Source organism: Pelodiscus sinensis, chromosome 7 (genome assembly GCF_049634645.1).
Source record: "Pelodiscus sinensis isolate JC-2024 chromosome 7, ASM4963464v1, whole genome shotgun sequence".
Classification (NCBI taxonomy): Eukaryota; Metazoa; Chordata; order Testudines; family Trionychidae; genus Pelodiscus; species Pelodiscus sinensis.
Window position 1 is genome coordinate 58,878,285 of NC_134717.1, and position 27,714 is coordinate 58,905,998.

The 27,714-nt window shown below is 43.4% G+C and overlaps 1 protein-coding gene across 10 annotated transcripts in view; it reads right to left on the reverse strand.

Moving 5' to 3' along the window:
* Nucleotides 1–27,714, reverse strand: part of ERBB4 (erb-b2 receptor tyrosine kinase 4) — a 935,749-nt gene that overhangs the window by 262,163 nt on the left and 645,872 nt on the right. For all 10 annotated transcript variants that reach the window (XM_075933940.1, XM_075933937.1, XM_075933934.1 and 7 more), the window contains exons 5-6: nucleotides 18,729–18,794; nucleotides 2,061–2,179 (exon numbers count right to left, since the gene is read on the reverse strand). In XM_075933940.1, the coding sequence (XP_075790055.1) occupies nucleotides 2,061–2,179; nucleotides 18,729–18,794 (185 nt within the window). The remainder of the gene's footprint in view (nucleotides 1–2,060; nucleotides 2,180–18,728; nucleotides 18,795–27,714) is intronic.

The following is a 27,714-nucleotide window of genomic DNA, read 5'->3' on the forward strand; positions in this document are numbered from 1 at the left end:
TGGGAAAGCCACTAGTGGTCCCACACTGCTTTGTTTAATGATAGCATTCATAGACAGGAAGCTTCCTGTGGCTCCCCTTGGCAAGCTGGAGTCAATGCAAGATGCGAGGCTTCATGGCTACCGACCATAGGCAAACTAAATGGACATGGACCTGCTAGTGGCTTTCCCCATGCGCGGCTGTGGCATACTTTGAGAAACACTGCACTAACATATGCAAAATATAGAGTGCTTGTTTAGAAATGGACCCACTATGCATATGAAAGAAAAACAACCATCACCAAACAGGCACAGGAAAATTCAAGAGGTACATCTCATTTTTTTCCCCTGGCATCACTCTGGGGCTCTTTGTATTTTCACACTGGAGAACTACAAATGTCGCCACAACTATTTTTAGCAGAGCATTTTCATAATTGCTATAGAGATGCTCCAGAAAATACAAGTGAAGTGTTTACTGGCCCATAGAAATCACATTTTCTCCTATGTGCTGTGGCGTTACAGAAATACCATAGCACATACATGCCCTTCAAACACATCAGGAAGGATAGGGGTAAAGTTAAGGTGATAGTTAAGGTGAGAGACTGGGACTCAGAAGATATGGGGATAAAGTCACAGTACTGCCAAAGACTTCTGAAGTCATCTTGTACAAGTTACTTAACAAGTCCCCAACTGTAAAATGGATAATAATACTTTTCTTTCATAGTTTGTCTTGCTACACTGTAAACTTGTTTTACAGGGACTGTCTCATGGGGGACCTGGTATAAAGTCACCTGAAGTCACTGGATGGATTTTCATTGACTTCCAGCTCACTTAGCACTGAATGTCCACACAGTGGACATGTTCAGTTTTAAATAAGGCCCTCGTGGCAGTTGGCAGTTTTAGTTGTTAATGCAAACAGCAGTGTGTTGGCTGTCACTATGCTTCATCCAAGGTGACTCAGAACTGCTTAGTGGTGGCGGGGATGGAACTAGAAATGAATACTGCAAAGCACAGGCCTTCAACAGTAAAACTAAGGAAAAAGATCTATGTTTTGTGACATAGTTGAATACTTCTGTTTCCATTCAAGAGAGGCAACTATAGACATACATTCTAGACAGTCCATGATTCTCTCTTGGGCTATGATATAAAATACACAATATTGTGCATGGCATATGCTCTGCTAATGGAATTATGCTATCTTACAGAAATGTTTAAAAGTGTCTATGGCTTCCATTTCTTCTGAAGAAAAATACTTTCTATGCTGGTTTATTAGTATGGATTAGTTCAGTACCTAACCTGAAATTACTAGGGTAAAATTTAAATGCGTACTCATCTTCCATATTAACACCGTGTGTCTTTGTAGGGCAGTGTGATCAGGGTACATGAATTTCTTCATTAATAGAAGCAAAGGCTGCTTTCTGAGGTATACAACTAATTGACTGCATCTGGAAATAATTTGCCCCTACTGAAAACGTCTTTTTTAGAAAATTAAACTCCTGATTCAGTTTTCCATCTTTTTCTTTTTGAAAGAGTGTACTGTGTGCATTTGGATTTTAGTGAACGGGGAACCATTTTTCTTTTCTTTCTTCTAAGCACTCCCCAAGTTGAATAGATGAATTTATTTAAATACAGTCTGGGAAGCACAAAAAAAAAGTGTTCACTAAGAAGCCAAAACATATTCTCAAAACTTTGGACAAAAAACCTACCAATCAAAATAAATGCTACATATGAGCGCGTGCGCACTTCGACCCAAAATGTAATGACAAATTCCTATAAAAAATGCCCCCATCTATTAAAGCTAATTTTAGAAGAAGCAAAAGATAAGAATCACAGAGATTAGCATATAAATGGCTCCCAATCTGTATTTGTAAAGCTCATAAATCTTTTAATGAGTAACATAAGCTGATAAGTAATGTAAATGTAATGGGAAAAACTACGAAATGATAAAATTTGCAGCTAAAAGCTTGAAATGTAGAGGCAATTTAATTAAAGGTGACAAAATACATTGAATCTCGTGGATTAAAGCGTGTGCACTTGCACTGTGGCTGGCAGGGTAAGGGAAAAGTAGTAACATCCAAACGTACAAAGCAGTCAGTGTCTTTCGGTCCAGAACAGCCCCCAGCACATTCCCGATGGCAGCAGTCACTGACGTATGGCCCGTAGCATCGTCCATCACATTGCTCTGCACACACTGTCTTTGTCACTGGAGAGGAGAGAGGAATCAGCCATCAAGTGAGAGCTATTTACGCTGAACCAGGATATTAAAAACAAAAACGACAACGACAGAGTATTAAGAGGTGAATGTCTGATTCTCTAAAACAGCCATGAGGCCAGTGGTCAGGCCTGGCCTGTGTACTAACCCATCTACAACAAAACACGAGATTGCCCACGTTGCAGGTCAGGTGTGTCTGGATTTTGGAGGATTTGTTTTTTCAACCTTGGGAAGTCAGGACAAAGCCCGAATCTCTATTTTCAGGGAAAAACTTAAAAAAAAACAACAACCCCAAATAGTCTGGTTGCACTTTAAAGACTAACAAAATATGTAGATGGTATCATTCATTTTCAGGGAGATAGCAAAGGTTGATAACTGGCTTGGAAAAAGCCACTTGGGATATGAATCGCTCATAATGAAGGTTTCTGTAAAGAATGGCAGGGCTATATTACAATATGCAGTAACTCAGAGTGAGCTGAGCACATTTGGCTTTCAACTAGCACCCATGTAGCTAATGGTGGTGAATGGGTCTATCAAAGCAGCATCTACTTCATGTATGGTAACATTCCACTCTGCAGTCAGTTCTTTGCATCTATTTCCTAAATGCTACATTATAGCCTAGGTTTCAGACAGAAATCAGGCTTCTTGTTCACCTTCAGTGGCATCATCCTCATCTATGCCAGGGTTGAATTTGGCCTTATGTTTCAGGAACCAAATGAGTCTCTACTATTTTTCAGGACTTACATAACATTATGTTGTTAAAAACACAAGCAACTCTGGTGTTTACAAGCTCCATCAACCACGGGGCATTTCTTAATTGACGTCAGTGGTACTAAGATTTGGCCCAACCACTTCCCTGTTACAATTTTTTAAAATAAATAAATAAATAAATAAAATAAATCTTACCCTCTACATTGTATCCAGTTAAATACCAAGTCTTCTTCTCCCATTAAAGAACTATTGGTCTTCACTTATAAAACATGCAAGAAGTTGCTACTTTTAAAAACAGGTAAAATTCCCAATTCCCTAAATTCCTGGTGATTCAAAGGCAGCAACGGAACATTGATCTTCGATGTTCTAGTTAGACTGAGCCTACTTAATTCTGTCTAATTGAAACAGGAATCCTTCTTTAGTGACTCATGTTCAAATGTGGTAAAAGGAGGTTTCTGGAGTTCTCAGTAAGAAGCTGGGAAAGTTCACTGCGGACTCCGTTTTATTTTTTCTAAAATGAAACTTGCACTTAACTTCTGCATAAACTCATAATAGTCTTCCATGTATAGGTCTGCCTCTCATACTGAAGGGTCCCCAACCACTAAATAATTGGTCTGGTATATAGAACACGCAAAGGGATCACTTCATCAAAGCCTCAAATCCAAGTGCCTCTGGATGAAACACAGTCCCGCTGTGCGAAGGACAGAAAGTGAGAAATGGGGAGGCTGATGGAAATTGCAGGTGGAATTCAAGCAGGCAGAATTTGGTAACCAAATTGTAATCTGCACAGTGTCTGGAGATGAACACCACTGCTCTGCCAAATAACAGTTTGTGATTTGATAATGGTAAGTGACTAGCACCAGAGTTCTTTTGAATCCCATTCAAATTACCTAGTTTAGATTCACCTGCAACATTGCTGAGTTCCCTCAGAACGTGATAGGGCAATGTTTCAGTAATGCCAGAGCAACAATGTGTTACTTCCTTAATCACCTTCCTGAAACACATTTCTGTCTTTAGAGATATCAAGAAGCAACATAGAATCATAGAATCGGAAGGGACCTTGAGATGTCATCAAGTTCAGTCCCCTGCCCTCACGGCAGGACCAAACACCATCTAGATCATCCCTGATAGATGTCTGTCAAACCTGCTGTTAAATATCTTCAGTGATGGAGATGCCACAACAAGCAATTTATTCCAGTGTTTAAAAACCCTGACAGGCAGGAAGTTTTCCCTAATGTCCAACTTAAACCTCGCTTGCTGCAGTTTAAGCCCATTTCTTCTTGTCCTGTCCTCAGAACCAAAGAAGAACAATTTTTCTCCCTCCTCCTTGTGACACCCTTTTAGATACTTGAAAACCGCTATCACGTCTCCTCTCAGTCTTCTCTTTTCTAAACTAAACAAGCCCAGTTCTTTCTGTCTTCCCTCATAGGTCATGCTCTCTAGACCTTTAATCATGTTTGTTGCTCTTCTTTGGACCTTCTCCAATTTCTCCACACGTTTCTTGAAATGTGGTGCCCAGAACTGGACACAATATTCCAAATGAGGCCTAATCAATGAAGAGTAGAGCGGAAGAATGACTTCTCATGTCTTGCTCACAACATTCCTGTTAATGCATCCCAGAATCATGTTTGCTTTTTTTTTTTTTGCAACAGTGTCACACTGTTGACTCATGTTTAACTTGTCATCCACTATGACTCCTAAATTCCTTTCTGCCGTACTCCTTCCTAGACAATCATTTCCCATTCTGTATGTGTGAAAGAGATTGTTCCTTCCTAAGTGGAGTACTTTGCATTTGTCCTCATTAAACTTCGTCCTGTTTACCTCAACCTGTTTAACTCCAGCTTGTCCAGATCATTTTGAATTATGACCCTGTCCTCCAAAGCACTTGCAACCCCTCCCAGCTTGAGGGATCTATCATCTGCAAACTTAATAATTATATTCTCTATGCCATCATCTAAATTGTTGATGAAGATATTAAACAGAACTGGCCCCAAAACAGACCCCTGCGGAACTCTACTTTTTATGCCCTTCCAGCAGGATTGTGACACATTAATAACTTCTCTCTGAGAATGGTTATCCAGCCAGTTATACACCCAACTTACAGTAGCCTCAGCTAGGTTGCATTTCCCTAGGTTATTGATAAGAAGCTCAAGCAAGACCATGTCAAAAGCCTTACTACATAACAGTGGACAGTAGGAGTCAGCAGACCTGGGTTCTAATCCCAACTCTAACCCTTGCCTTCAGTAAGTCACTTTAGTTCTGTTTCCCTTCACACCTTGGCTACGTTTACACTGGCATGATTTTGCACACATACTTTTAACACACAAGTTTTTGTGTTAAAGTATTTGCACAAGAGAGCGTCTACACTGGCATGTGCTTTTGCGCAAGAGAGCGTCTACGCTGGCATGTGCTTTTGCGCATCCGTGCCAGTATAGATGCCCTCTTGTGCAAGAAAGCTCCGATGGCCATTTTAGCCATTAGGCTTTCTTGCGCAAGAAATTAACGTTGCCTGTCTACACTGGCCTCTTGTGCAAGAATACTTGCGCAAGAGGGCTTATCCCTGAGCGGGAGTGTCAGAGTATTTGCACAAGAAGCACTGATTTCCTACATTAGAATGCAACTACTTGCATTCCTACATTCTTGTGCAAATACTTGCGGCCAGTATAGACAGGTGGCAAGATTTTGCGCAAAAGCACTTGCTTTTGCGCAAAATCTTACCAATGTAGACACAGCCCTTTTGTCTACCATATCTCTTTATATTGTAAGCTCTCTGGTGCTGCTACTTCTCGCTGTGGGCATATCTGCACAGCAGGCCTATAGTTGGAATAAGCTTCACAACTTCAGTGGCATCAATTGCCTAGCTGATGTCAAATTAGCTTAATTCGGGTTTTGGCACTGTCTACACAGCAGGAAGTTGAAGGAAGAGTGTTATTCCTTGGACTTCCCTTACTCCTCATGAAACGAGGGTTACTATGAGGGGGTATGTCTACACTACAGCGCTAGTTCGAACTAACTTAGTTCGAATTAGTTAATTCGAACTAAGCTAATTCGAACTAACGCGTCTAGAACTAAAAACTAGTTCGAATTAGCGTTTTGCTAATTCGAACTAGCAAGTCCACATTGAGTGGACTCTGAACAGGGCTTAAGGATGGCCGGAAGCAGTGCCGGCAGGGCATCAGAGGAGGACTTAGAGCGTGGAGATGCTGTCTCAGGCTAGCCGAGGGCTGCGCTTAAAGGGTCCCAACCCCCACCCCGGACAGACAGTTCTAAGGGGTGCCCCGCTTGAAAACCAGTACTGGCTTGGATTGCCCGGAGTACCCACACTGGGCACATCACACCACTCGGCCATCAGCCCGGCTGCACTTGCCGCAGGCTGCCATCTGGGGAGAGGGGGCAATCGGGGGGCTGCAGGAGAGCTTCCACCCCCAGAAGCCCGCAGAGCCAGCCCAGTCCTCCCCATCGGGGGCTCGCACCCCATTCCTCCCTCACCTCCTTCCACTTACCCTTCCCTAGCCCCCCTTCTTATTGATGTACAAAATAAATATAACGTTTCTTCCAACATTGACTGTCTTTATTGAACAAAACTGGGGGAGACTGGGAAAAGGAGGTGGGAGAGGGGAAGAGAAAGGCTGGGAGAGGGGAGGGCAACTAACATGATCAGGGGTTGGGAACAGGTCCTAGATGAAGAGAGGCTACAGACACTGGGACTGTTCAGCTTAGAAAAGAGGAGACGGAGGGGGGACAGGATAGAGGTCTCTAAAAGCAGGGGTTGGGTGGAGAGGGTGCATTCAGAAAAGTTCTTCATGAGTTCCCATAAAGAAGGACTAGAGGACACCAAAGGAAAGGAATGGGTAGCAGGCTTCAAACTAGTAAGAGAAAGTTGTTCTTCACAAAGCAAATAGTTAACCTGAGGAACTCCTTGCTGCAGGAGGCTGTGAAGGCTACAACTAGAACAGAGTTTAAAGGGAAGTGAGATCAAGTCATGGAGGTTGGGTCCATGGAGTAGTCTTAGCCAGGGGGTAGGAGTGGTGTCCCTGCCCAAAGTTTGCTACACACCCCTTAATTCGAACTAGTAAGTTCGAACTAGGCTTAAGCCTCGTAAAATGAGGTTTTCCTAGTTCGAACTAAGCGCTCCGCTAGTTCGATTCAAATTCGAACTAGCGGAGCGCTAGTGTAGCGGCTATGAATGTTAGTTCGAACTAACGTCCTTTAGTTCGAACTAACATTGTAGTGTAGACATACCCAGTCAGAGTAAGAAGTCCTCCAACTCGCCATTATTTTGAAATAAAGGCTTGTTGTGTAGATGCGCTTTTTGTTATTTCAGAATAACGTCCATTAGTCTGAAATAACATTGCTGTGTAGACGTACCTGTGTGTTTGTATAATGCAAGGGACCACTCTATTAGCTGAAGCGTCTCAGTGCTAATGTGGTACAAACAAATGGTGATCAGACCACACTCAAATACGAAGCCAATTAAATTCCATTTTGCTCGTGAAATAGGACAGGATCACAGCACAACATAGCCTGGATCTATGCCATAGCTCACAGGGAGTTTGTTTAATGGCAATATATCAGAGAAGTCAACAGTTTACAGGCGACTCTACAAACCGTGGGATGAAGAACTTCAGTAAGCTCTGTATCAAGCTGTTTTTGGCACAGGGGTAATGATGCTACATTGTTGTGATTAACCGTAACTGCGAATTTTGTTCCAAAGCAATTCATTGTTTGTGCATGGAAACTGGTTTTCAAGTGTTCAAACAACCAACCAAACAAACCCAACCCCCCAAAACCCCCTTACACTTACTTTAATGAATTGCTGATTTCTCATTAGTGAAAACTATATTTAAAAACATTGTGCATTTTATAGCATAAAATAACCTATTTTTCAATTTAAAACAAGATTTAACCTCCTAAGGGCCAGATTTTCCAAGGTATTTGGGCCCCTCGTGGAATTTTCCTTAAGCAGGAAAAGTGCCTAAATTGCTTAAGCTTGTTTACTATGCCACATAGTACCTAAATAGCTTGGCCCAAATACTCCAGTCCTAAGTCACTTTTGGAAATTAGATGTAGTACTCGAAGTCATTTTGCATTTTTCAAAATGTCAGCCGGTAGCCTTAATGCTGTTCATATCCCCTTGTTCACATCTGCTTGTGTTGTCAGTCTATCATAGTCCATCATAGTCAACTCTACCAATACCAGCATTGCTAAATCTCATGATTGTACCATCAATATTGCAGGAGTTGGTGATTTTTTAAAACCAGGTAATATCATCAGAACGTCTTTTTCTTTTTAAGTGCAAACCTAGCCCTCATGGTGACAGAGAAAATCTTGAAAATGGTGACCTCTACAAGGTCTTTAAACCAGATGGAAATAACAAGACCCTAAACACATATTTAAACACATTTCCATCTCGTAAGTTTGATAGTTTGACTTGTGATTTTTGAACACTTGGGGTTGGCGATATTGCTACATAAGGGAATTCTGTCTATATATTCTGAAAATCCCAAGCCATTATTTTTAAAAGTCACAAGCTATAGAACACAAGGAATTATTAGTGGAGCCAATGAACTAACTCAAAAGATAGTGAGGCAGAGAGCGCAGCGGGAAGACAGTTAGGAAAATGTGCCTTTTTAGAAACTAATGGAAATTAGCCTCTTGTTTGTTGCACTATGGGATGGATCTGCAACATGGTGCCCATTTTTAATTGGATCTGCATTATTTAAAATGATACTTTTAAAAAATTAGCCCAGTTTTGTGGTTGTTGAGACTGGATAAAAAGCCTTGAAAAGGAGATCTAAACTGTTCTCAGATATATTTTTGAAGCTCTAAGGATTTAATATTATTTTTTATTAAAAAAAAGCAAATTGCATTACAGCTGAGAGTTTGAGTGCCAAATTTCAGGCTGATGCAATTTAAAATATTAAAACTGAGAAAAAGAGGCGCATATGATAACACATTATAACCTTTAACTAGACCAATGATGTTAAAAAAAAAGTTCCTTGCTCTCTCTCCATAGCAATTTAACATTCTGTATAAAATATCTTATAAAGATTTGGACAAAACTAGCTGCAGTAGAAAATTAACATGAATGACAATCAGCTGAATTATACGGCAAAGCAATTTATTTACCATGGCCTCAGGAAACTAGGCTAATCATCATGGCATCGCGAAATCAGTTGACGTGGGAATCATCACCAAAGTCACAATGTAAATGACTGGATGTATTTAATAACACTATGAAGGGAGGTTCCAAAGAGGATGGAGAAAGGCTGTTCATAGTAGTGACAGATGGCAGAACAAAGAACAATGGTCTCAAGCTACAGTGGGAGAGGTCTAGGTTGAATATTAGGAAAATCTAGTTCACTAGGAAGGTGGTGAAGCACTGGAAGGGGTTCCCTAGGGAGGGGGTGGAATTTCCATCCCTAGAGGTTTTTAAGTCTCGGCTTGACAAAGCCCTGGCTGGGTTGATTTAGTTGGGATTGGTTCTGCCTTGGGCAGGGGGCTGGACTTGATGACCTCCTGAGATCTCTTTCAGCTCTATGATTCTATGAACATTATGATAGTTGACTTTCTCTTCCTCTCTCAACAAGTACTGACCTATGGGCTACTTTGATAAATTGGCTGATCTAGGTGTGGTAGAGAGTAAAGCAGAAGATATGTTACCTGAGCTATATTATCCCCCACCTACCCTTAGCTTATACCACTGCATGGACACCACTGCATGTGGACACCACTGCACAGGAAATGTCAGTAAAAAAAGCCCCACAACACAACTCAATCTAAGTACAATTCCTAAGCGAGTTAATGGTGAGTCAGTCAGCACTAACTCAGGTTACCTCTCCACAATCTGAATACCATCTCCTGAGTAGAGGGGATATTTTGATGGGCTTTAGATCAACTTTTGTTTTACTTTTGCTCTTGCCTTTCATCGCACATTTGCAAACTCCGCTCAAATCAACAGTTGTTGGTAGGCAATTCTGTGAATGAAAATTCAGAGCTTCCTTCTTTGTAAACAGGCCCAAAAGGAACCAAAACTGTCTCCGTTATGACTTTGTGTAATCATCACTGGGCAGATTTGAACCTGGGACTGCTGAGAGAGATGTTCACCACCACCACCCATCATTTTCCTTGGGACTGAGGGGAGGTGAGGAAAAGGACACTTCCTCATTTCTCAACCCCTGGACAGCTAATTTTAGCCAGCCAAGACCTATCCACAGTCCCTACATTTGGGGCTGGAGTGTGATTCCCCTCAGAGAGGGTAGGCCCATAACCCAGGTGGCAAGACCCTCCCCTCTTTCACCCTGCCACAGCTACACGCGATGTTTATCATTCTACTCAACGAGACCTAGTGCGAGGCTGCCTCTTTGAGCAGACCATGATGCCACAACTCCAGAGCAGACACCCCCGAAGGGCTATGCACTGCTCCTGCCTCCCGCCGATGGCTGCAAGGGCTTCCATGGGGAGCATAATTTGAAAAGTGCTGAGAAAAGGCAGGCCCCCACAGAAAGAGTCAAGCAGCATGAAAGATGAGAAGAGCAGTGACACCTGCTCAGCTGTTCCCAGTCCTACAGTGTAAGTAATTTTGGGAATACTGTATAACAATCAAAATCTTCCCAACAGGTCAAAGGAGCATGACGCCAGACTTCTAAGGCTTGTGTCGTTTGGGAGGGAAGTGGTTAAAGCAGGCTAGAGGGAGCCGATGCAGAACCCCTTCCAGTCAGGGAGAGGCTTGTAGGGAGCCAGTCAGAGGGGAGCTAGCTGAGGCAGCCCGGTTGATAAGGAGCCGCTCAGCAGAGCAGAGGGCCATCGTGCCTTGTTTTTAACCATAAAGCTATCTAAGTGCTGTGTGGTAAGCGGACTCCTGCTCTAGTGGGAGACTGGTAAGCTGCAGAGCCTTGTTCCTTCGGGAGCAAAGAAAGTGGGAACTGTGGCTATCGAATGGATCGGGGCCGGGCATTCCAGAGGCAGGCTCAGTTGTTTCAGGGGCGGGAACGTGTCTGTCATTAAGCTGTGCAGAGGGGCTGAGGAATAGCCCGACCACAAAGCTCAGATTAAGTGTCCTTCCACTATAGCGCCGCACAAAGCCCAAGGTATGTCCGGAATCATCACAATCACGTGAGGTGCCAGACACTGGGCCATTCTGCCAAGAGTGGGCCCAAATACTGCAAGCTGCACTGGTGAAACCGAGAGGAGAGTCTTGCTAATAAACATCCCAGCTACAATCCTGTAGTCAGGCCCTCTACAGCAGACTCCTCCATGCGGAGCAAAGACTCCACGTGTAGAGAACGAACTGAAAGATTGAGGCCCTGTTTGCAAAGCAATGGAGAGAACACCAGTTTTGTGCCCAAACATGAAAATGGGTGAAAGACTGGGGGGAGGAGGCTACTTGACAGCTGCTTTTAGACCAAAACCTAACTATCCTGAGCAATATTGTCTCTCTGTTGTCTTCTAGTACCTTCTCTGTACATAACCACCAGTTGTCCCTTAGACTGGAAGCCCTTTGACTCTCTTTGTGTGTGTCTACACTGCAGGGCTTCACTCGAAATAAGCTACACAAATTGAGCTACGTCAATTGTGTGGCTTATTTTGAAATAGGGAGCATCAATACAGCACTTATTTCTAAATAGAGCCCTCTTCCTCCGACTTCGCTTACTCCTCGTACCATGAGGGTTACAGGAGTCAGAGTAAGAAGCCCTCCAGCTTGACAGTAATTTGACACTATTTCAAAATAACTTCCTGCTGTGTAGTCCCAAATTATGTTCTTTCAGAATAGCGCTAGTTATTTTGAAATAGTGTTGCAGTGAAGATGCACCCTATGTTCTGTTGGTACAATGCTTACTACAACAGGGTCCCCTTCTGGGACTGGAATTCTTGGGCACTACTGTAACACAAATAATGAACAAGTGACCACAACCCTGATTGAGGCTCATATTAAGAGAGAGAAAAGGATGTTGCTTTCTTTCACAAATGTGCGGGGTTAATCAGTTTCTCTTAATGCTTCCTTTAATTTTACATTATGCCAGAGAACTGAAAACCTGTGAAGGAAAGAGAATGGGAAGTAACCAAAATCAATAAGAAAGCCTTTGGAACATGCAAAGTTATTAGTGAAATACACGGATTTTAATTAAAGATGCTGGCTCCTAGCAAAAGCACTAGGTTACCCTAATTGATCTAGACTGCTGGTTCAGCGCCTTCCCTTGCCCCCACCAGCTCCTGCTTGGTTTCCATTGCACCATAAGGATATTTACTGCATCAGCATCTTCTCTTTCCAAACAATATTTGTTGCACAAAGAATTGCAAATGCAATTGCACCTGGGACAATTTTTTGTACACTCTTTCACCTTCCTCCCCTTTTCTTGTGCTTTACATGGGGGGAGAGGGGGTGCTGATTTGATGCCTATTTGCCTTTTTTTCACTTCATAGGTTCAAACTCCACTGAAATTAAGTTTGTTCTGCTTTCTTTCAGTGATCTCTCTCTGAGGGTATGTCTACACTGCATTCCTCTTTCGAGAGAGGAATGTAAATGCAGGCGAGCGGAATTGGAAATGAAGCACGGATTTGAATTTCCCGTGCTTCATTTACAACAAGAGACCCATGCACATGCTTGCGAGTTGCTCTCAGATCCTCAATGTGTCTCTATCTAACCCCAGATGCCTTCTTTTAAGGCTCAGGTGGGGTCAGCTGACTGGTCACAGGTGCATTGAGTCTGCTCCCTCTTAAAGAGACAGTGCCATGCTAACGCTCACAGTCCTGTAAAATAATGCATCACATTTATAGCAGTTCCAATTTCCTTTTCTGTGGTAAGAAATGATACAGCCACCAAGAAGGGAAGGCTTTCAGACATAAGTAGTGATTTTTGAATGCCCAGATTTTGGCCTGTCTAACTAGAAAGGGGTGTTTTTAATTTGGGGGAGGAGCCTTCGTGCTTATTGAAAATCAGACCCACCATGCTAAATTGGCTCGCCTGAAATTGAGACACCCAAAATCTCTAGCAACTTCTGAAAATGTTTGTTGCTAATATTTACTAATATTTCCACAAATAAAAAAATGAATTAATTGCATAACACAGCATCTGGAAATTATTCCTTCTTTAACTATTAATGAAAACAGTTCATCTATAACTTGTTATTTATTGTGCTCTTAAACTTGTAATTGTACATACTACATTAATAGAGATACAGGTGGTGAACCAGAAACCTAAGGATAAAGATAGATAAACAGCTGGAAAGTAAGACAAAAAATAGAGTAGGTGGATGATATTCATTCAAGTACAAAACTATCCTGTTGCTTTTTTTCCCCCACTGGTGTCATTTGAAATGAAAGATGAGGATTAAGATTCTTTGGTTTTATCCCTTTCCTTAGAAAATTATCTAAATCTTACATTAAGAGGGGGGCTCATTAGAGTTTTTGCTTTAGCAAGTCAATAAAAAATGAAATTATTAATATGGAGACATGTCATCCTTGAGATTTGTTTTCAGGAACAACATATTTAGATTTGAAAATGTTATGCTTTCTGAAGTGTTTTCCTGCATACATGTAAAAGATACGTATTCTCAAATATACTAGCTCAAGGTATATAAAATATGTGACACACAAAATGGCACGAATTGTATCCAAAAATAACATCTATCAGACTGAAAATTCAAGTACTTTTTTTAAGGTGAGATCAAAGGAACCATAGCATGGCGTTGGTTTGATTCTGGTTTTTGATTTGGGTTCATACTTGCATATTTTGATGATTAAACAAAAACCAAGCAATAAATGCCCACATTAATGCAAAATGCATGCAAGGATTCTAAAACGTCTTCACCGCCAACTTAATGTGTAACAACATTTTCCTTTGAAAACAAGTACTTACCAGTGATCACATAAGGTCACGGGGAGAGAGAAGTACGAAAGATAAAATAACTCCAGTCCCTGATAATCAAACACTGCAGAGAGCTACTCTGATATTGTGCTTACAGATAAAAGGGCATGCAGTTGCTATTTCAAATTAGATCTTTTTGGAGCCTAGATAAGTATCCCCTTTTACTAGTTTGTTATTTTGGTAGCCACTTCTATGCCTTGGCCTGTCCCTAGTGTTCAGATACGTTTGTCCTTGTAAAGAGAGAGAGATGGTTGTCTCTCCAAATAGTAAACCTACTGTATAGCTCTGCTAAACTTTCAACTTCAAAGCAAAATTACAGATAAGTTTTCTTCTCCCTGGCATTGCTACATTAATCTAATAAATGAATATACTTATCTGAAAGCAGCTCTACTACTAGTTAAGTTCTAGGGCCCACTTCCTCCAGCACAAACTTCTGCAGCCACACTAAGTCCTCCCTGAAATGAATAGGACCTCACGGAATTGGAACATTTGCTTGCAAGGGTCAGGACCCAAGGTTGGACTGCAAGGAAATTGCAGTCATTTGTTCTGGGGTTAGCGATGGGTGAACAACCAAACGTTCAATGGATAAATCCTTCAAAAATCTGAATTTTTATCCGAGCTATAAAGGCATTCGTACATTTCACAGCCAAACAATCCTATGTAGGATAAAGAAAGGAGGCTCCTTGGTCCTGGTTCACACTGGGGTTTTATTTCGAAATAACATTTCTAAGGTAAAATTAATAAGCAGAGCGTCCACACGCTGTTATTTTGAAATAAAGTACTGGTTATTTCGGAATCTGTACTCCTGCTTTCCTCAGGGAATAATGCTTATTTCAAAACAGTTATTTAGAAATAGCGGTAGTGTGGACGCTCCAGTGCCTCTATTTTGAAATAACTACTCCCCAGAGTAATTCAAATGAATGACTCTCCAGTGCTTCCCAGGGCTCTAAGTCAAGGTAGCATGTCCATATTAACGGAACCTGCCTCAGACTAAGGGTACGTCTAGACTACAGAGTTATGTCAACAAAAGTCCACTTTTGTCGACAAAACTATACCTGCGTCTACACTACCGCTGAGTTCTGTCGACATAATGTCGACAGAACTCAGCAGTTTTGTCGACGCTGGTAAACCTCATTTTACGAGGCATAACGTCTTTGTCGACAGAGTTCTGTCGACAAAAAGGGCAGTCTGGACGCAGGGGTTTCTTTTGTCGACAGAAGGAGACCTCCAGGGAAGCCCCCTGCTGGAGAGTCCTTCTTTAGGAAAAACCTCTTCTTGGTCCTGTCTGTAGCCATGTTTTAAAGGCACAGACATCCCTGGCAGGCATTGTGACAGGAAGCTGGCCACAGAGAGATCCTGTCAGCCCAGAGCTCTCCCAGCGTAACCTGCATGTGGTCATGTGTGCAGCTCCAGCGCCACGAGGCCCACAAGGAGCTTTGAGGGAGCCAGCCCAAGTTCTCTCAGGTGAGAAAAAGAGAGCCCCAGCTTGGTCAGGGACAGAGGTCCTGACACTGTTAGAACTGTGGGGGGAGGAGGAAGCAGTCCAGGCCGTGCACACCCGGCGCAGGAACACAAACATCTATTGCCGCATGGCTCAGGGGCTGGCCGATAAAGGGCACCATCCCAGGACACTACAACAAGTCCGGGCAAAAGTAAAAGAACTTTGCCAGGGGTACATGAAGGCCCGAGAGCAGAGCTCGGCTTCAGGTGCAGCCCCAGTGCACTGCACCTATTATGAGGAACTGGACCGCATCCTGGGAGGCCAGGAACAATGTCTGCACCGGTGCTCGTGCAGACAGGCTTGCACACACCGGTGCAGCATAGCCGGCAGGAGGTCCCCAGGGAAGATGTCGAGGAGGAGGAGGAGGAGGCAGCAGAGGAGCAGACGGAGGACACCCTGACCCTGACTCTGCAGCCTGTCCCAGAGACAGAGGAAGCCTCGCAGGCACCGTCTGACGCTGGAGAAGGAACATCAGGTGAGTGCAGGCAGGGTCACAGACACAGAACAGGGGAGGTGGGAGCAGAGAGGATGCAGAGCAGTGTTCACATCTTGGTCCTCCCTCCTGGACAGCTTGCATCTCTCTGTGCATGTACAAGCAGGCGGGCAGGTGATGGGTATGTGGGGGGGGAGGGCATGGGAGACCCAAGGTGTAGCAGGCCCCTGTCCTACTGTGCCTGCACACTGATCTGGCCTGGACAGCCACAGTGGAGGGCGAGAGGATCTAGGGGGTGGAGGTGGACATTGTCCTAGCCACAATGGGTCCCCGTGCAGCCGAGGTGGCTGGCAAGGCCAGACGTGGCCTACCAGTAACAACATTCCCATCCCTTGTTGTATGGACTTGTGTGTGAATTGCTAACACTGATCGGTTCTCCCTCTTCTTCTCCACAGCTGGACCTGCTGCAGCTGTCCGCCGTGCAACTCCTGTGCTACCACCCACCCGGTCCCACAGCACCCGCATACCTACTATGCATACCTTGTGAGAAGCGTATCCCTATAACTGATGGCAGTCAATATGGTTTCTCTCAGTGTTGTTGATACAGAGGGTGTGTCTCCACTCTACCGTTATTCTGGAATAATGGCTGTTTTTCTGGAAAAACAATACTAGCATCCACACAGCAACAGTGTTATTTCGAAAGAAAATCGAAATAATGGAGGCCTCTTCTGAAAACGCTCTTTTGGAAGAGAGTGTGTGTGGATGCTCCACTGCTGCTATGTCGAAATAGCTCCTCCTTTGGGCCATTCTAAGTTATTCCTCCTGGGGCTCTCAATCAAGATAGTGCATCCACATTAGGGAAGCCTGCCCCAGACTAATTTTGAGTGTTCCCTGTAGTTGTGGATGCTCTATTTTGGAAATAAGCTATTCCAGAAGATATCTTCCAGAATAGCTTTTTTCCAAAACAAGCTTCCAGTGTAGACATACCCAGAGAGAAGAAAAAACTCAAGGAACCTGAAGTCAGCAGAATTACAATGGTTAGTCAAGCTGTGTCCCATAAATATCTGGATCCAGATGTTTCCGAGTGACATCAAATCTTGCTGCTTTATTGTGGAGTGAAGAATTTACAGTATAGTCATTTGGACACTTTTCTTTATTGTAGATAATCTTAGAATAATACTGGGAGAGTGGTTTTGTTTTTTTCTTTTACAATTTTCCTGTAAAACAATCTCCATTTTCTAATTTCTTGGAGGTAGTCCCCAATGTGTGCAAGCAGTGGTGATATTTCTATTGAATGCAGTTAAACACAGGGGAATACTTATTAGACCCTTGGGGTGTGTCTAGACTATAGGGTTTTTTCAGAAAAAAAAACCTTCCCCTGCGTCTAAACTGCAGCCACGTTCTTTTGAAAGTAAATTGAAAGAACAGGGCAATTTTTTCGACCGTGGAAAACCTTGTTTTATGAGGAAAAACGCCTTTTTTTGGAAGTGCTCTTTCAAAAAAAGGCACTATGTAATGCAACCTGTGCTTTTTTGAAAGAGAGCATCCAGACCGCCTGGCTTGCTTTTTCGAACGTACTGGTTGTAGTCTAGATGCTCTTTTTCGAAAGAGGCTTTTTCGAAAGTATCTTTTGAAAAAGCCTCTTTTGAAAGAGGCTTGCAGTCTAAATGTAGCCCTAATGACAGAATCAGGTAGAATGGGCTTGTGTGTGTTGGCAGGTTATTTTTGCAAGTGCTTTGCTCATATCTATTGCCTTTGAACCCAGAGCACAAACAGAACCACAAAAGACAGACTCACTTGTAGAATGTAAGTTGGCTTCCTAGGAAGAGTGACCCCAACAAACAATTTCTAGTAATCTAAGTAGGACCTACATAAAACAGACTATATCCTGAGGTCTCTATCAAGAGCATAATCCTGCAAGGGGACAAGTAACCTCCAGCTCCTATTGACATTCACAGGATTTTAGAAGCTATTCAGCTTTCTGCAGGATAGGGCCCTCATTAAGGATTTCAGGATCACGTCCATAGTTTTACATTTTTGTTACTGTGTTTGCTCCAATGTGTTTTGAAGAAACAGCTACCGCTCCCCCAAGCAACGCCCCATGTTGGGACACAAATGCAGAAGGGTAGTAGTGCATTGCCCTAAGCTTCATTAGAAGCACAGAAAAAAAAATCCAAGAATTGCTAGATGCAAAAGCACAAAAGAAGCTTTTCTACAAGCAAAAAAGTGAAAACTATTTTTAAAAGTCTCAGAGGGGGTAGCTGTGTTAGTCTGTAACGTAAGAATGAGTAGTCTTGTGGCAGCTTAGAGACTAACAAAAATGTATCTAGATTATGAGCTTTCGTTGGCAAAACCCACTTCTTCAGATGAGCTGGAGTGAAAAAAAAATGGGAACCCAGAATTTATAACAGAAAAAGAAGGGGAAGAGAGGAGGGAAAAAGGTACCTGTCAATTGTAGTGCCGGTGCTAATGAGGATAACTGAGTGGGGTGGAGGTGACCCATATTGAGTTCTTGGTGTAAATGAGGTAGAAACCATAGAATCCCTTTACAGTTCTTCAAAAACAAGGATGAGTTCTGTGGCACCATAAAAACCAATGGATTTATTTGGCCATAAATGGGTAAAACCCACCCACTGAAGCTTATGCCCAAATAAATCTGTTTGGGTGAGTTTACACTGCACCGCAGCTCGAAATATGATACACAATTTGAGCTACACAACTTGCGTATCTTATTTTGATCTTATTTCTAAATAATGCACTATTCTGAAATGTCCCTTACTCCTTGTCGAGTTAGGTTTACAGGGACATTGGAATAGTGAGCATCAAATAATGGGCTTGCTATTAAGACATGGGATATCTATTTCTGGATACTCCAGTATCCCAAAATAGTGATGCAGCGTAGACATTGCCTTAGTCTTTAAGGTGCCACTGGACTCCTCATCGGTTTTGCAAATACAGACTTTCACAGCTATTCTCTGAGACTTTACAATTCTTGCCACTCTTCCTTTGCCTGTCCTCACATACTTACAGCTCTGGCAGTGGTTTTCTGTAGGTCCCCAACATCGGCCTCTGCAGGACTTGTGGCATCGTCCACCTGCAGAGTCAAAGCAAAGAGAGTGCAGTTAGAAACTCAAGGTTCTTTTCTACCTTGGGGCCCCCATGATCCCTCAAGAGAAGCACTAGTGCTGAGATATGAGGATTTCTATGTCTTACCAGTGTTGAAATGTTGGCAAAACAGCTGAGTTTAGTAGGTGGCCCCGTGAGCCAAACATGTATGATTCTGAGGCACATTAAATTGGTGCTTAATAAACTAACCCTACTCCCTCATTGAATGTATGGGTCTTGAGAACAGATGCCGAAATACAGAGGAGAAAACCAGACTGGGAACATCTAAATACGTTGTCACTGTTAACTATCCTGAGCAGTTAACATAATGGGCTATGTTGGCTGTCCTAATGAGACCACTTAGCTTCTTTTTACTGATGCATGTTTCTGCTAGAAATAGCACACAAAACATCTGAACTCCATGAGAGAAAACAAAAGTCAATACAAAGGAGCAAACAAACAGACTTCTGGGGAGAAAAGGAAAATAATCAAGATATGAACAAAGCACTATTAAAAGATATGGGTATTTTGTCAGCTACACAGGTCAGGTTTTTCCTTGACAGCAATCTATCCTAATTTTTTAGGAATCTCTTATTCATAAAATAGTACTCGGAAAAGCTATTGAGTTCACTTCCATGTAGAACTTGATCCAGAATCCCATTAAATTAAAATGGGAGGCTCAAAAAATGTGTTAATAGCATCATCTTCTGTATACACAAACTATGGAATGTTAACAGATCCAGTGTGGTCACATTTCTGTGCTAACACTTTGGACCTTAAAAAACAACAGATAGTCTAGTAGTACCTTAGAGAATAACAAAACATGTAGATGGTCTCATGAGCTTTCATGGGCACAACCCACTTCTTTAGAAGAATGGAGTTAAAGTTAAAATGTTCCCCAACAAATTTCTGTGTGTTGCCTTTTTGGATATCAGATTTGTGTCCATTAATTCTTTCTCTAGGAGAAAGAACATTTTAACTTGCCCGTGGAACAAATTAATGGGTCTCAAAGTCACCATATTGTTTCAGGCCAATTCCACAAGCCAACTCCACCAACTTCACTTACAAGTTTGCTTCCTATCACAAAGGTATGAATAAAGACATTGACTGAATGGCCCTCTACATTCCACATCCTCATGACATTAAAAAAAACAACAATGGTTGCTTAAGAACAATGAGTACCTTATCTATCAGCTTCATGTAGAATGGACACTAACTGGACTATTTCTTCCCCTGTTTTTCCTTTTTTCCTTCTTTTTCCTTCTCCCCTCAACATCTCTATTTATTTAAAAACTGGATGTTTAATAATTTTATTCATCTGAAGAAGTGAGCAGTGCCCATGAAAGCTCGTGATACCCTCTACATGTTTTGTTAGTCTCTAAGGTGCTGCAAGTGTATCTGTTGTTTTTTAAGCTTTTCCAGTTACAGACTGACTCGGCTACCCCTCAAACTCTGGACCTTGAAAGTCTGGCTCCAAAAGAAAAAAGCGTTCTTTACTTGGCTAACAGTGTAATACTCCCTCCCCCCTCAAATATATTAACTGCTTGGGGGAAGATATGTTGTTTTATTCAGGGAAGTCAGAATGTCATAAAGGTTATGGTTTTGAAACAAACTTTTATCACTCTGACATGCATAGGTTGTTGATGGCATGACTGGTTATATCATACAGTCGTTACACCGAGTGTGCCAACTACCTTGTTGAAAGTAAGAGGGCTTTCCTGTACTGAAGTTCATTTAAAGCAATTATGCCTGGGAAGCGCTGTTGCTGACATCATCAGCATATAATTTCCTGTCAGTTCCAGCCATCTGTTTATTTAGATCACAAACACATTATAACTACCTAGTGCAAACTCATTTTGGCTGACAGGACGGGAACTCCATCTGGCATGAATAATGCAACTTTAATCAGTAATAACGATAATTATTATTAAGAGGCTACTAGAGTCCTGTGCAGAAAGCTAATAAATCTAAATTGATTTATAACACTGGAAGCTAGGAAAGAGGGCGAGGCTAATAGCAAATGTGGAAAACTTTGAGCAGAAGAGAGTCTCCGTCAGGACTCCATTGTGCATAGCTCCATCCCACTGAGTAAGAAGTATGACCTTAGGTTAGTGGATCCATATATATATATATAAAACAAAGCAGGTATTGTCAACCTGATTATTCCCACTCCCAAAGAACAGGACACTCCCCATACAGCAGCCACACTTGTGAGCCAATGCCACTGAGCCAATGCAGGCAGTGTTGCAATTTGCTGCTGGTACAGGAATGAGGGGGAAGCCAATAAGGAAAGCCAAACCACAGGTGCATCTCTGAACCTCCCAGAGTTACTCCGACAGCAGTGCCGTTGATGCTCAAGGTTGTATCTAATGTCACACTGAGTTTGCAGAAGATTACTAGGGAGAATGGCCTTAAGTTCAAGTGGGGGAGGTCTAGGTTGGATATTAGGAAAAACTATTTCACTAGGAGGGTGGGGAAGCACTGGAATGGGTTCCCTAGGGAGATGGTGGAATCTCCATCCCTAGAGGTTTTTAAGTCCCGGCTTGACAAAGCCCTGGCTAGGATGATTGAATTGGGGTTGGTCCTGCTTTGGGCAGGGGATTGGACTCTTGAGGTCTCTTCCAACCCTATGTTTCTGTGATTCTAGAAAGCTAATGGAAGTCTTGTGGCTAGATCTATTAGACTCTTAGAATACCCAGAAGATTTCTTGTTAATTGTATATCCCAGAAGCAGAAGGAGATCTCATTTCTCCCCTCCTGTCCAGCTTCTATTCCCAGTCAATAAGTACTGTACCCACTGGATTTTCCATTGCCATAGTAACGTCTGTGATGAGAGAACAGTAGCTTCATGACAGGTGACCCAGCCAAAGAGCCCTCCTACACTTCTGTGCATGCTGGGATCATTGAAAGCGCCACATATGAATAAAAGTCCCTGCATCTCATATTCCTTGGCAACCACGTGGTCTTTGGTATGGAACCAAACATTCACTCACCCAGCTCCTTCCATCCTGGAAATAAACATGATTCAGCATCTTCGCAAAGAGCTCGAACTAGCCTGTCTGCTTCCTATTACATGACTTTGTTTGGCAGTGTCAGATGATAATTTGCATTTAAATAGAGATATATTTAACAGGATAGCAGGAGGAAGGCTGCCAGCTTTCTCTTCTCTCATTGGGAGCTCAAAGTGTCTGCTCCATTGTTTTCTCTTCTCTCCTTTAGACAAGCAAAATGAGGAGCTGAATATGTACACAGCGTATCTTTGAATTAAATTATTACAAGTCCTTTTGAAGGTCAGATATCAAACACACTGGGCATAAAAAAAAGTGACTTGTCTGTTTTGCTGTTTGTAATAATCCTGATCCACTTCCAATATGAACAAGAATGAGTCCAAATTTTGTCCTCAGTTATCCTCCTGCAGCTCAAACAGGACCATGGGTTTGTTTACACAAGTGGAACTCAGTGGTGGATTAGACCAGTGTTTCTCAACCAGTGGTACGAGTACCCTTAGGGGTACTCGAGAGAAGTCTGGAAGGTACGTCAACCCAATTGAAATTTGGAGAAAACAGAATTTTTGTTTTAAGTTTTACAGCCCTTTATTATTTTTGTACTTTTTACACCCAAAAAGTTCTTCTCCCGTCCGGCTATGATTAAGTTGTTTAAACAAATGTGTTGCAATGGTAGAAAACATTTTGTGTGTCTGAAAAATGTAGGTATTGGGGATACTTATAATTTTTTTAAAGGGCCACTTTATTAAACAAAGGTTGAGAAACACTGGATTAGACCCTCAAGGAGTTTGCAAATGATGCTAACTGGAGGGTATGGATAGGGTCCTGAGAGACCTCGATAGCTTGGGGGATTGGCATAGAAGAAATCTGATCAGGTTCAACAAGGACAAAAGAAGGGTCCCGTGCACTGCTACAGGCTGGAAACTGACTGGCTAAGCAGCCGTTCTTTAGAAAAGGACCTGGAGAGTATAGTAAATGAGACGCTGCATATGGTTCGAGAAGATGCCTTTTTTGCCAAGAAGGCTAATGGCATATTGAGGTGAATTAAGAGAAGCGTTGCCAGCAGATATAGGAATGTGATTATTTCCCTCTATTCTGCACTGGTGAGGCCACCTCTAGAGTATTGGGTTCAGTGTTGGCCCCCCTCCCGCTACAGAAAGGATGTGGACAAATAGGAGAGAGTCCAGCGGAGGGCAACAAACATGATTAGGGGGCTGGGGCACATGATTTATGAGCAGAGGTTGAGGGAACTGGGCTTATTTAATCTGCAGAAGAAAAGAATGAGCATCAATTTGAGAGCAGCCTTCAACTTCCTGAAGGGCGGTTTCAAAGAGGATGGAGCCAGGCTATTTCCAGTGGTGACAGATGACAGAACGAGGTGCAGTGGTCTCAAGTTACAATGTGGGAGATCTAGCTTGGATAATAGGGAAAAAAATCACTAGTAGATTGGTGAAGCACTAGATTGGGGTGCCTAGGGAGGTGGTGGAATCTGCATCTTTTGTGTGTTTTAAAGGCCAGATTTAAAATGGCTGGAATGATTTAGTGCAATTGGTCCTGCTTTGAGCAGGATTTTGGACTAGATGAACTTCTGCGGTCTCTTCCAAACCTGATCAGATATGATTCTATGATTCAGGGAAGACTTTTGTGCTCAGAGGATCTGATTTTGGAACCTTTTCTCACAAGAGGATCTCGCTGGACTCCAGGAGCATAAGGATATGAGCAAAATTAGATCCAAATATCAGCTGTTTGAAAATCTTTCCCTGGGTCCCCAAAGAGGAACTTTCCTGCAAGGAGTCTGCTGCTTCTCTCGCAGAGACTTCTGCAGAGTCTTTTGTCCGTATGTATATGTATCACCTGCCTGTGAATTTCAGAAAAGGTCTTGATGGACAGGAGCAGATTTTAGATGGCTCTGATCCATCAAAGAACTATTTTTTTCAGACTGGGAAATTGAGGCTATTTGGGGAGTAAAGCAGACAATTCTTTTCATCGCACTCTCAGTTTGTAAAATCAAAATCCTGCAAGGATTCTCTGTAGGAATCTCTGGGAGATTCTTTGATTCTCATTTCAATAAAGAAATTTGTAAGTAGAGAAGAATGAAAGTGTCCTTGGTGGATTTTTTTGAGCCGTGGGGTGGAGAGGTGGGGCGATGTGTGGGGTGGGGAGATTTAATTGCAAGTTGAGTTAGGTAAGGAAGTCAGACTTCCTTCCTATGACTTCTGCCATTCATCTTTGCAGACTAGGAGCATATCTACACTACAAAGAAAAGTCGGACAAAGATACGCAAATTGCAGTTTGAAATTTACATATCTTTTCTGCTTTTCTTTCAAAAGAGGCTTTTCTGAAATTTGGTGCATCTACATGGTGCCAAATTTTAGAAAAACCTCCTCTTTTGACACAACCCTTCTTCCTCGTAAAATAAGGTTTACTGGGATGGCAAAAGAACGCGTCCGCTTTTCTGATTTTTTTTTCCCGGAAAAGCGGATGTGATCCTTGGATGCGGCATAGCTTTTCTGGGATACCTCCAGTATCCCGGGAAAGAACTGCAGTCTAGATGTAGCTTCAGGGACTAATTTTGAGCATCCTCAAGTGTCAGTAGTATCAATGGTGGTTGAGGGAACTCAGCAGTTAAAACAGGTACTGAACACCTTGAAGTAGCAGGCCGCCTTTGAGGGAGAGAAAGCCCAGATCTTATCATTCATCACATACAGTCTTTGGGTAATCAAATGTTGGCTCTCAGCAATTAGCTGGAACCTGGCCATCAATATGTGATGCAGAGAAACAATTCTCAAGCAATTTACCTTGTAAGTGGTTACCTTGCCCATCTGCTCAATTGTCGTTCATTATGAATGGCAGTAAACAAAAATCTGTTTCCCAATCTACTTTTGTTTCCTAAATGACACATGGCAAGGCAGCCCCTGGATGAGCCTGTAGCTGTGGTCCTTTCTTTGCCCCTCGTGATGAAAATGGGCGAAGGAGACATCTAGTGATGTCAGTTCAATTTCTATTCCAGAATATTACTCTTGTTCCGGATGCATACAAAGTTCCACTCAATGAAACACAATAAAGGAGTGGGGGTGGGTGGCTGTCACATCGTAAGGCTGCCCCATCCCGGGGTAGCACACTCCAATAGCCACAGCCTATAACACAGCCTCGGTTAAAAGCAACACAACCTAATGGCTAAGTCAGTAATACAGACATGGGGTTGAGGGCAGCACAGCCTGAGGGTAGAGCCTCAGAGGTAGGAACAGTAGCCCTGATAGGAGGGGCTGGACCCACTCTACTACACCGGGTCTCGACCCAGGGCCCTGTCATTGGGGGAGTGCTTCGTCACTCACTCAGTGGGGAGTCCCACCGCAACATGCTGAGCCCTGTCGGGTGGGAGATACCACTCGCGCACCCTCCTTGGGTCACTTCCTACCAGTTCTAGCATTGGGGTGCTCCATGGAGTCCTGTGTCAACAGGCTCTGCAGTGCTAGTCTCCTCCTGTGGCTCTGCTGGGTCTGGAGGCTTGATTCAGTCTCCCGGGTCTCCGGCTCCCATCGTTTGGGCTTCTGGCTGATCCATCTCTGGAGCTCCTTCAGCAGGTCCTCCTCCTCCACCGTCCAGACTGAGCTGAGCTGCTCCCTTTTATACTACGCCAGCCTTGGAGCATGCCCAGTGCAGCTGGGGGGGGGGGGGCGGGACTTCCTCTGCCCACAGGGCAGTAAGCCCTCCTGGCCTACTGTGGGGTATGCACAGCTCATTATAGGGGGGCTAAAAATCAGGACGATGCAATTGTGTACAGTTTGTATTTAATCTGAATGTTGAAAGGCTTGAGTCATTGAAGAGCCTGGGAAGTAATTTGTTTTGGTAAACTCCATCAAGAAAATGTACTACGCGTCTTGGATGGTTTATTCACAAGAAATGCTGTATTGTGACCGATGGTTAGACCAGATGACTCTTGTGATCCCTTCCACCCTTACAGTTCTAGGATAATATAACTTGTTTCCCTTTGGCCAATATTAAAGCAACATGTCTTTCATCACTGAGTTCGGGGCATACTCTTCCAATGCATAACGACATCTGTGGGAAATATCTATCAACAGCTTACTCTCTCTGGTCTACCCACCAAAAATCCCACCAAGAGAAACTAGAAGCTCATTAGATTGGAAAGTCCTAAGATTACTCCCTCCTTGCACTAGCCCAAGAACTGAGAACAGCTTTCCTTTGGCTCAAGACAGACATTATTATTACAAGAACTGACAAGACAAGAAAACTGAAGTTCTCCAAGCTAACAGCAATTCCTCCCCCCCTTCCCAGAGTTCCTTGTACACCATCCTAGCTGCCTTGAGGAGTTCCCTTTCACACAGGAACTGGGAAAGAAGAGTATGCCGTCAAATTCAGAAAAGAAACTGTCTCACTTTACTGTAAGATTCCACTTATAAATCTACTCTGTATTTGAGAGAGTTTGTGTGTCTGTCTGTCCAACTGGGATTCTGTTTCTTTAAGGACTCCTCCTAAACGGTGAGAGCGAGGACCACCAAATTCGGTAGGCACCTTCTTCTAATCATAACTTAAAGCAATACTATTGTTTCTCATAAAACACAAAGGGAGGTCTCAGATACCTGGCTCCGTTATACTGCAGAATGGCAACCGATGGGCAGACACACCAATAAGAGAGTTGACCAGCTGGGATTGGGGCTGTGAATGATGCCTGACACCATACGTGGGTAAGGTTCCCATACTGGTGAGCTGCTGGCCAGGCAGCATGACCCTTCTTACCCTGGCCAGCCCCGGGGAGCCGGCACCCAGGCAACGTGGCCCCCTGGGCAGCGTGGCCTCCTTGCCGTAGCCAGCCCTGGTGATCTGCCAGCTGGGCACCATGCCCCCACTGCGCCAGCCATTTTTGGGGAGCTGTCACTTAGGCAGTGTGGTCCCCTTTTACTCAGTCAGGGAGCTGGAGGCCGGGCACCATGGTCTGCGCCACTGCCCTGGCCAGCCCTGGGGATTGGCCAGCTTCCTGCACCCCACACCACTTCCCCGGGACCCTACACACTTTCCAACCCCCTACCTTGACTCCTGCACCCAGTCCCTGCCCTGAGACTCTCCTCACCCCCCAACCCCTACTCCTGCTCCCCCAAATCTCTCTCCCCATGTTCTGAGCCCCTCACATCCCTAAACCTCTGCCCTTACTCCTGCTCCCTCCCACTCCAACCCTCTGCCCTGAGCCCCTCCTTAATGACTCAAGCAACTCCGAGTACATGTGCTAGTGACTTACAACAGGTAATAAAGGATGGATGTATGTTATCAGCATATCACTGCTACGAGCAGCATATGTGAGGGATGGTTATAAGCACCCTAATGACAGGTGCTAGTCGCCATGATAAGTTACAAGGAATCTTTTGACATTCTGACCTCTGACACAACAAAATACTTGATTTGCCATATATGAAAACACCTATCAATAACTTACTGGCCCTTTATAAACTTCTAACGAACTCAACCTTACTTAAAAATGGGGGAAAAGAAATTAACTACAGGTGGAACCTACCAAATCTGAGACTCTCTGCTCTGACAATAGCTGTGGTTTGGCAGGCCCACGGCTGTTGGCGGCCCAAAGAGTCCTGCAGACTGGGAATGGGAGCCAGCCAGGAGTTCCGCAGGGGTTGGGGAGTTCTGGGTGGGCCAGCAGTGGCTGGAGTCCCCGGCTCAAGGCAAACGCCCTGGCTCAGGACTGCTCGGTTCCCGGGAAAGCCAGACCAGGGAGGTCCAACCTGTATATCCCTAAGCTTTAATGACGAGGCTAAGAACCATACATGCCTAGCTTGGCCTCAGGTCCCAGAAGTTCAGAATGACTGCACTATGTCCCTACATTAAGATCCGCCATCTCTTTCTTGTCATTGTTGAAACATGACACCACATTTCA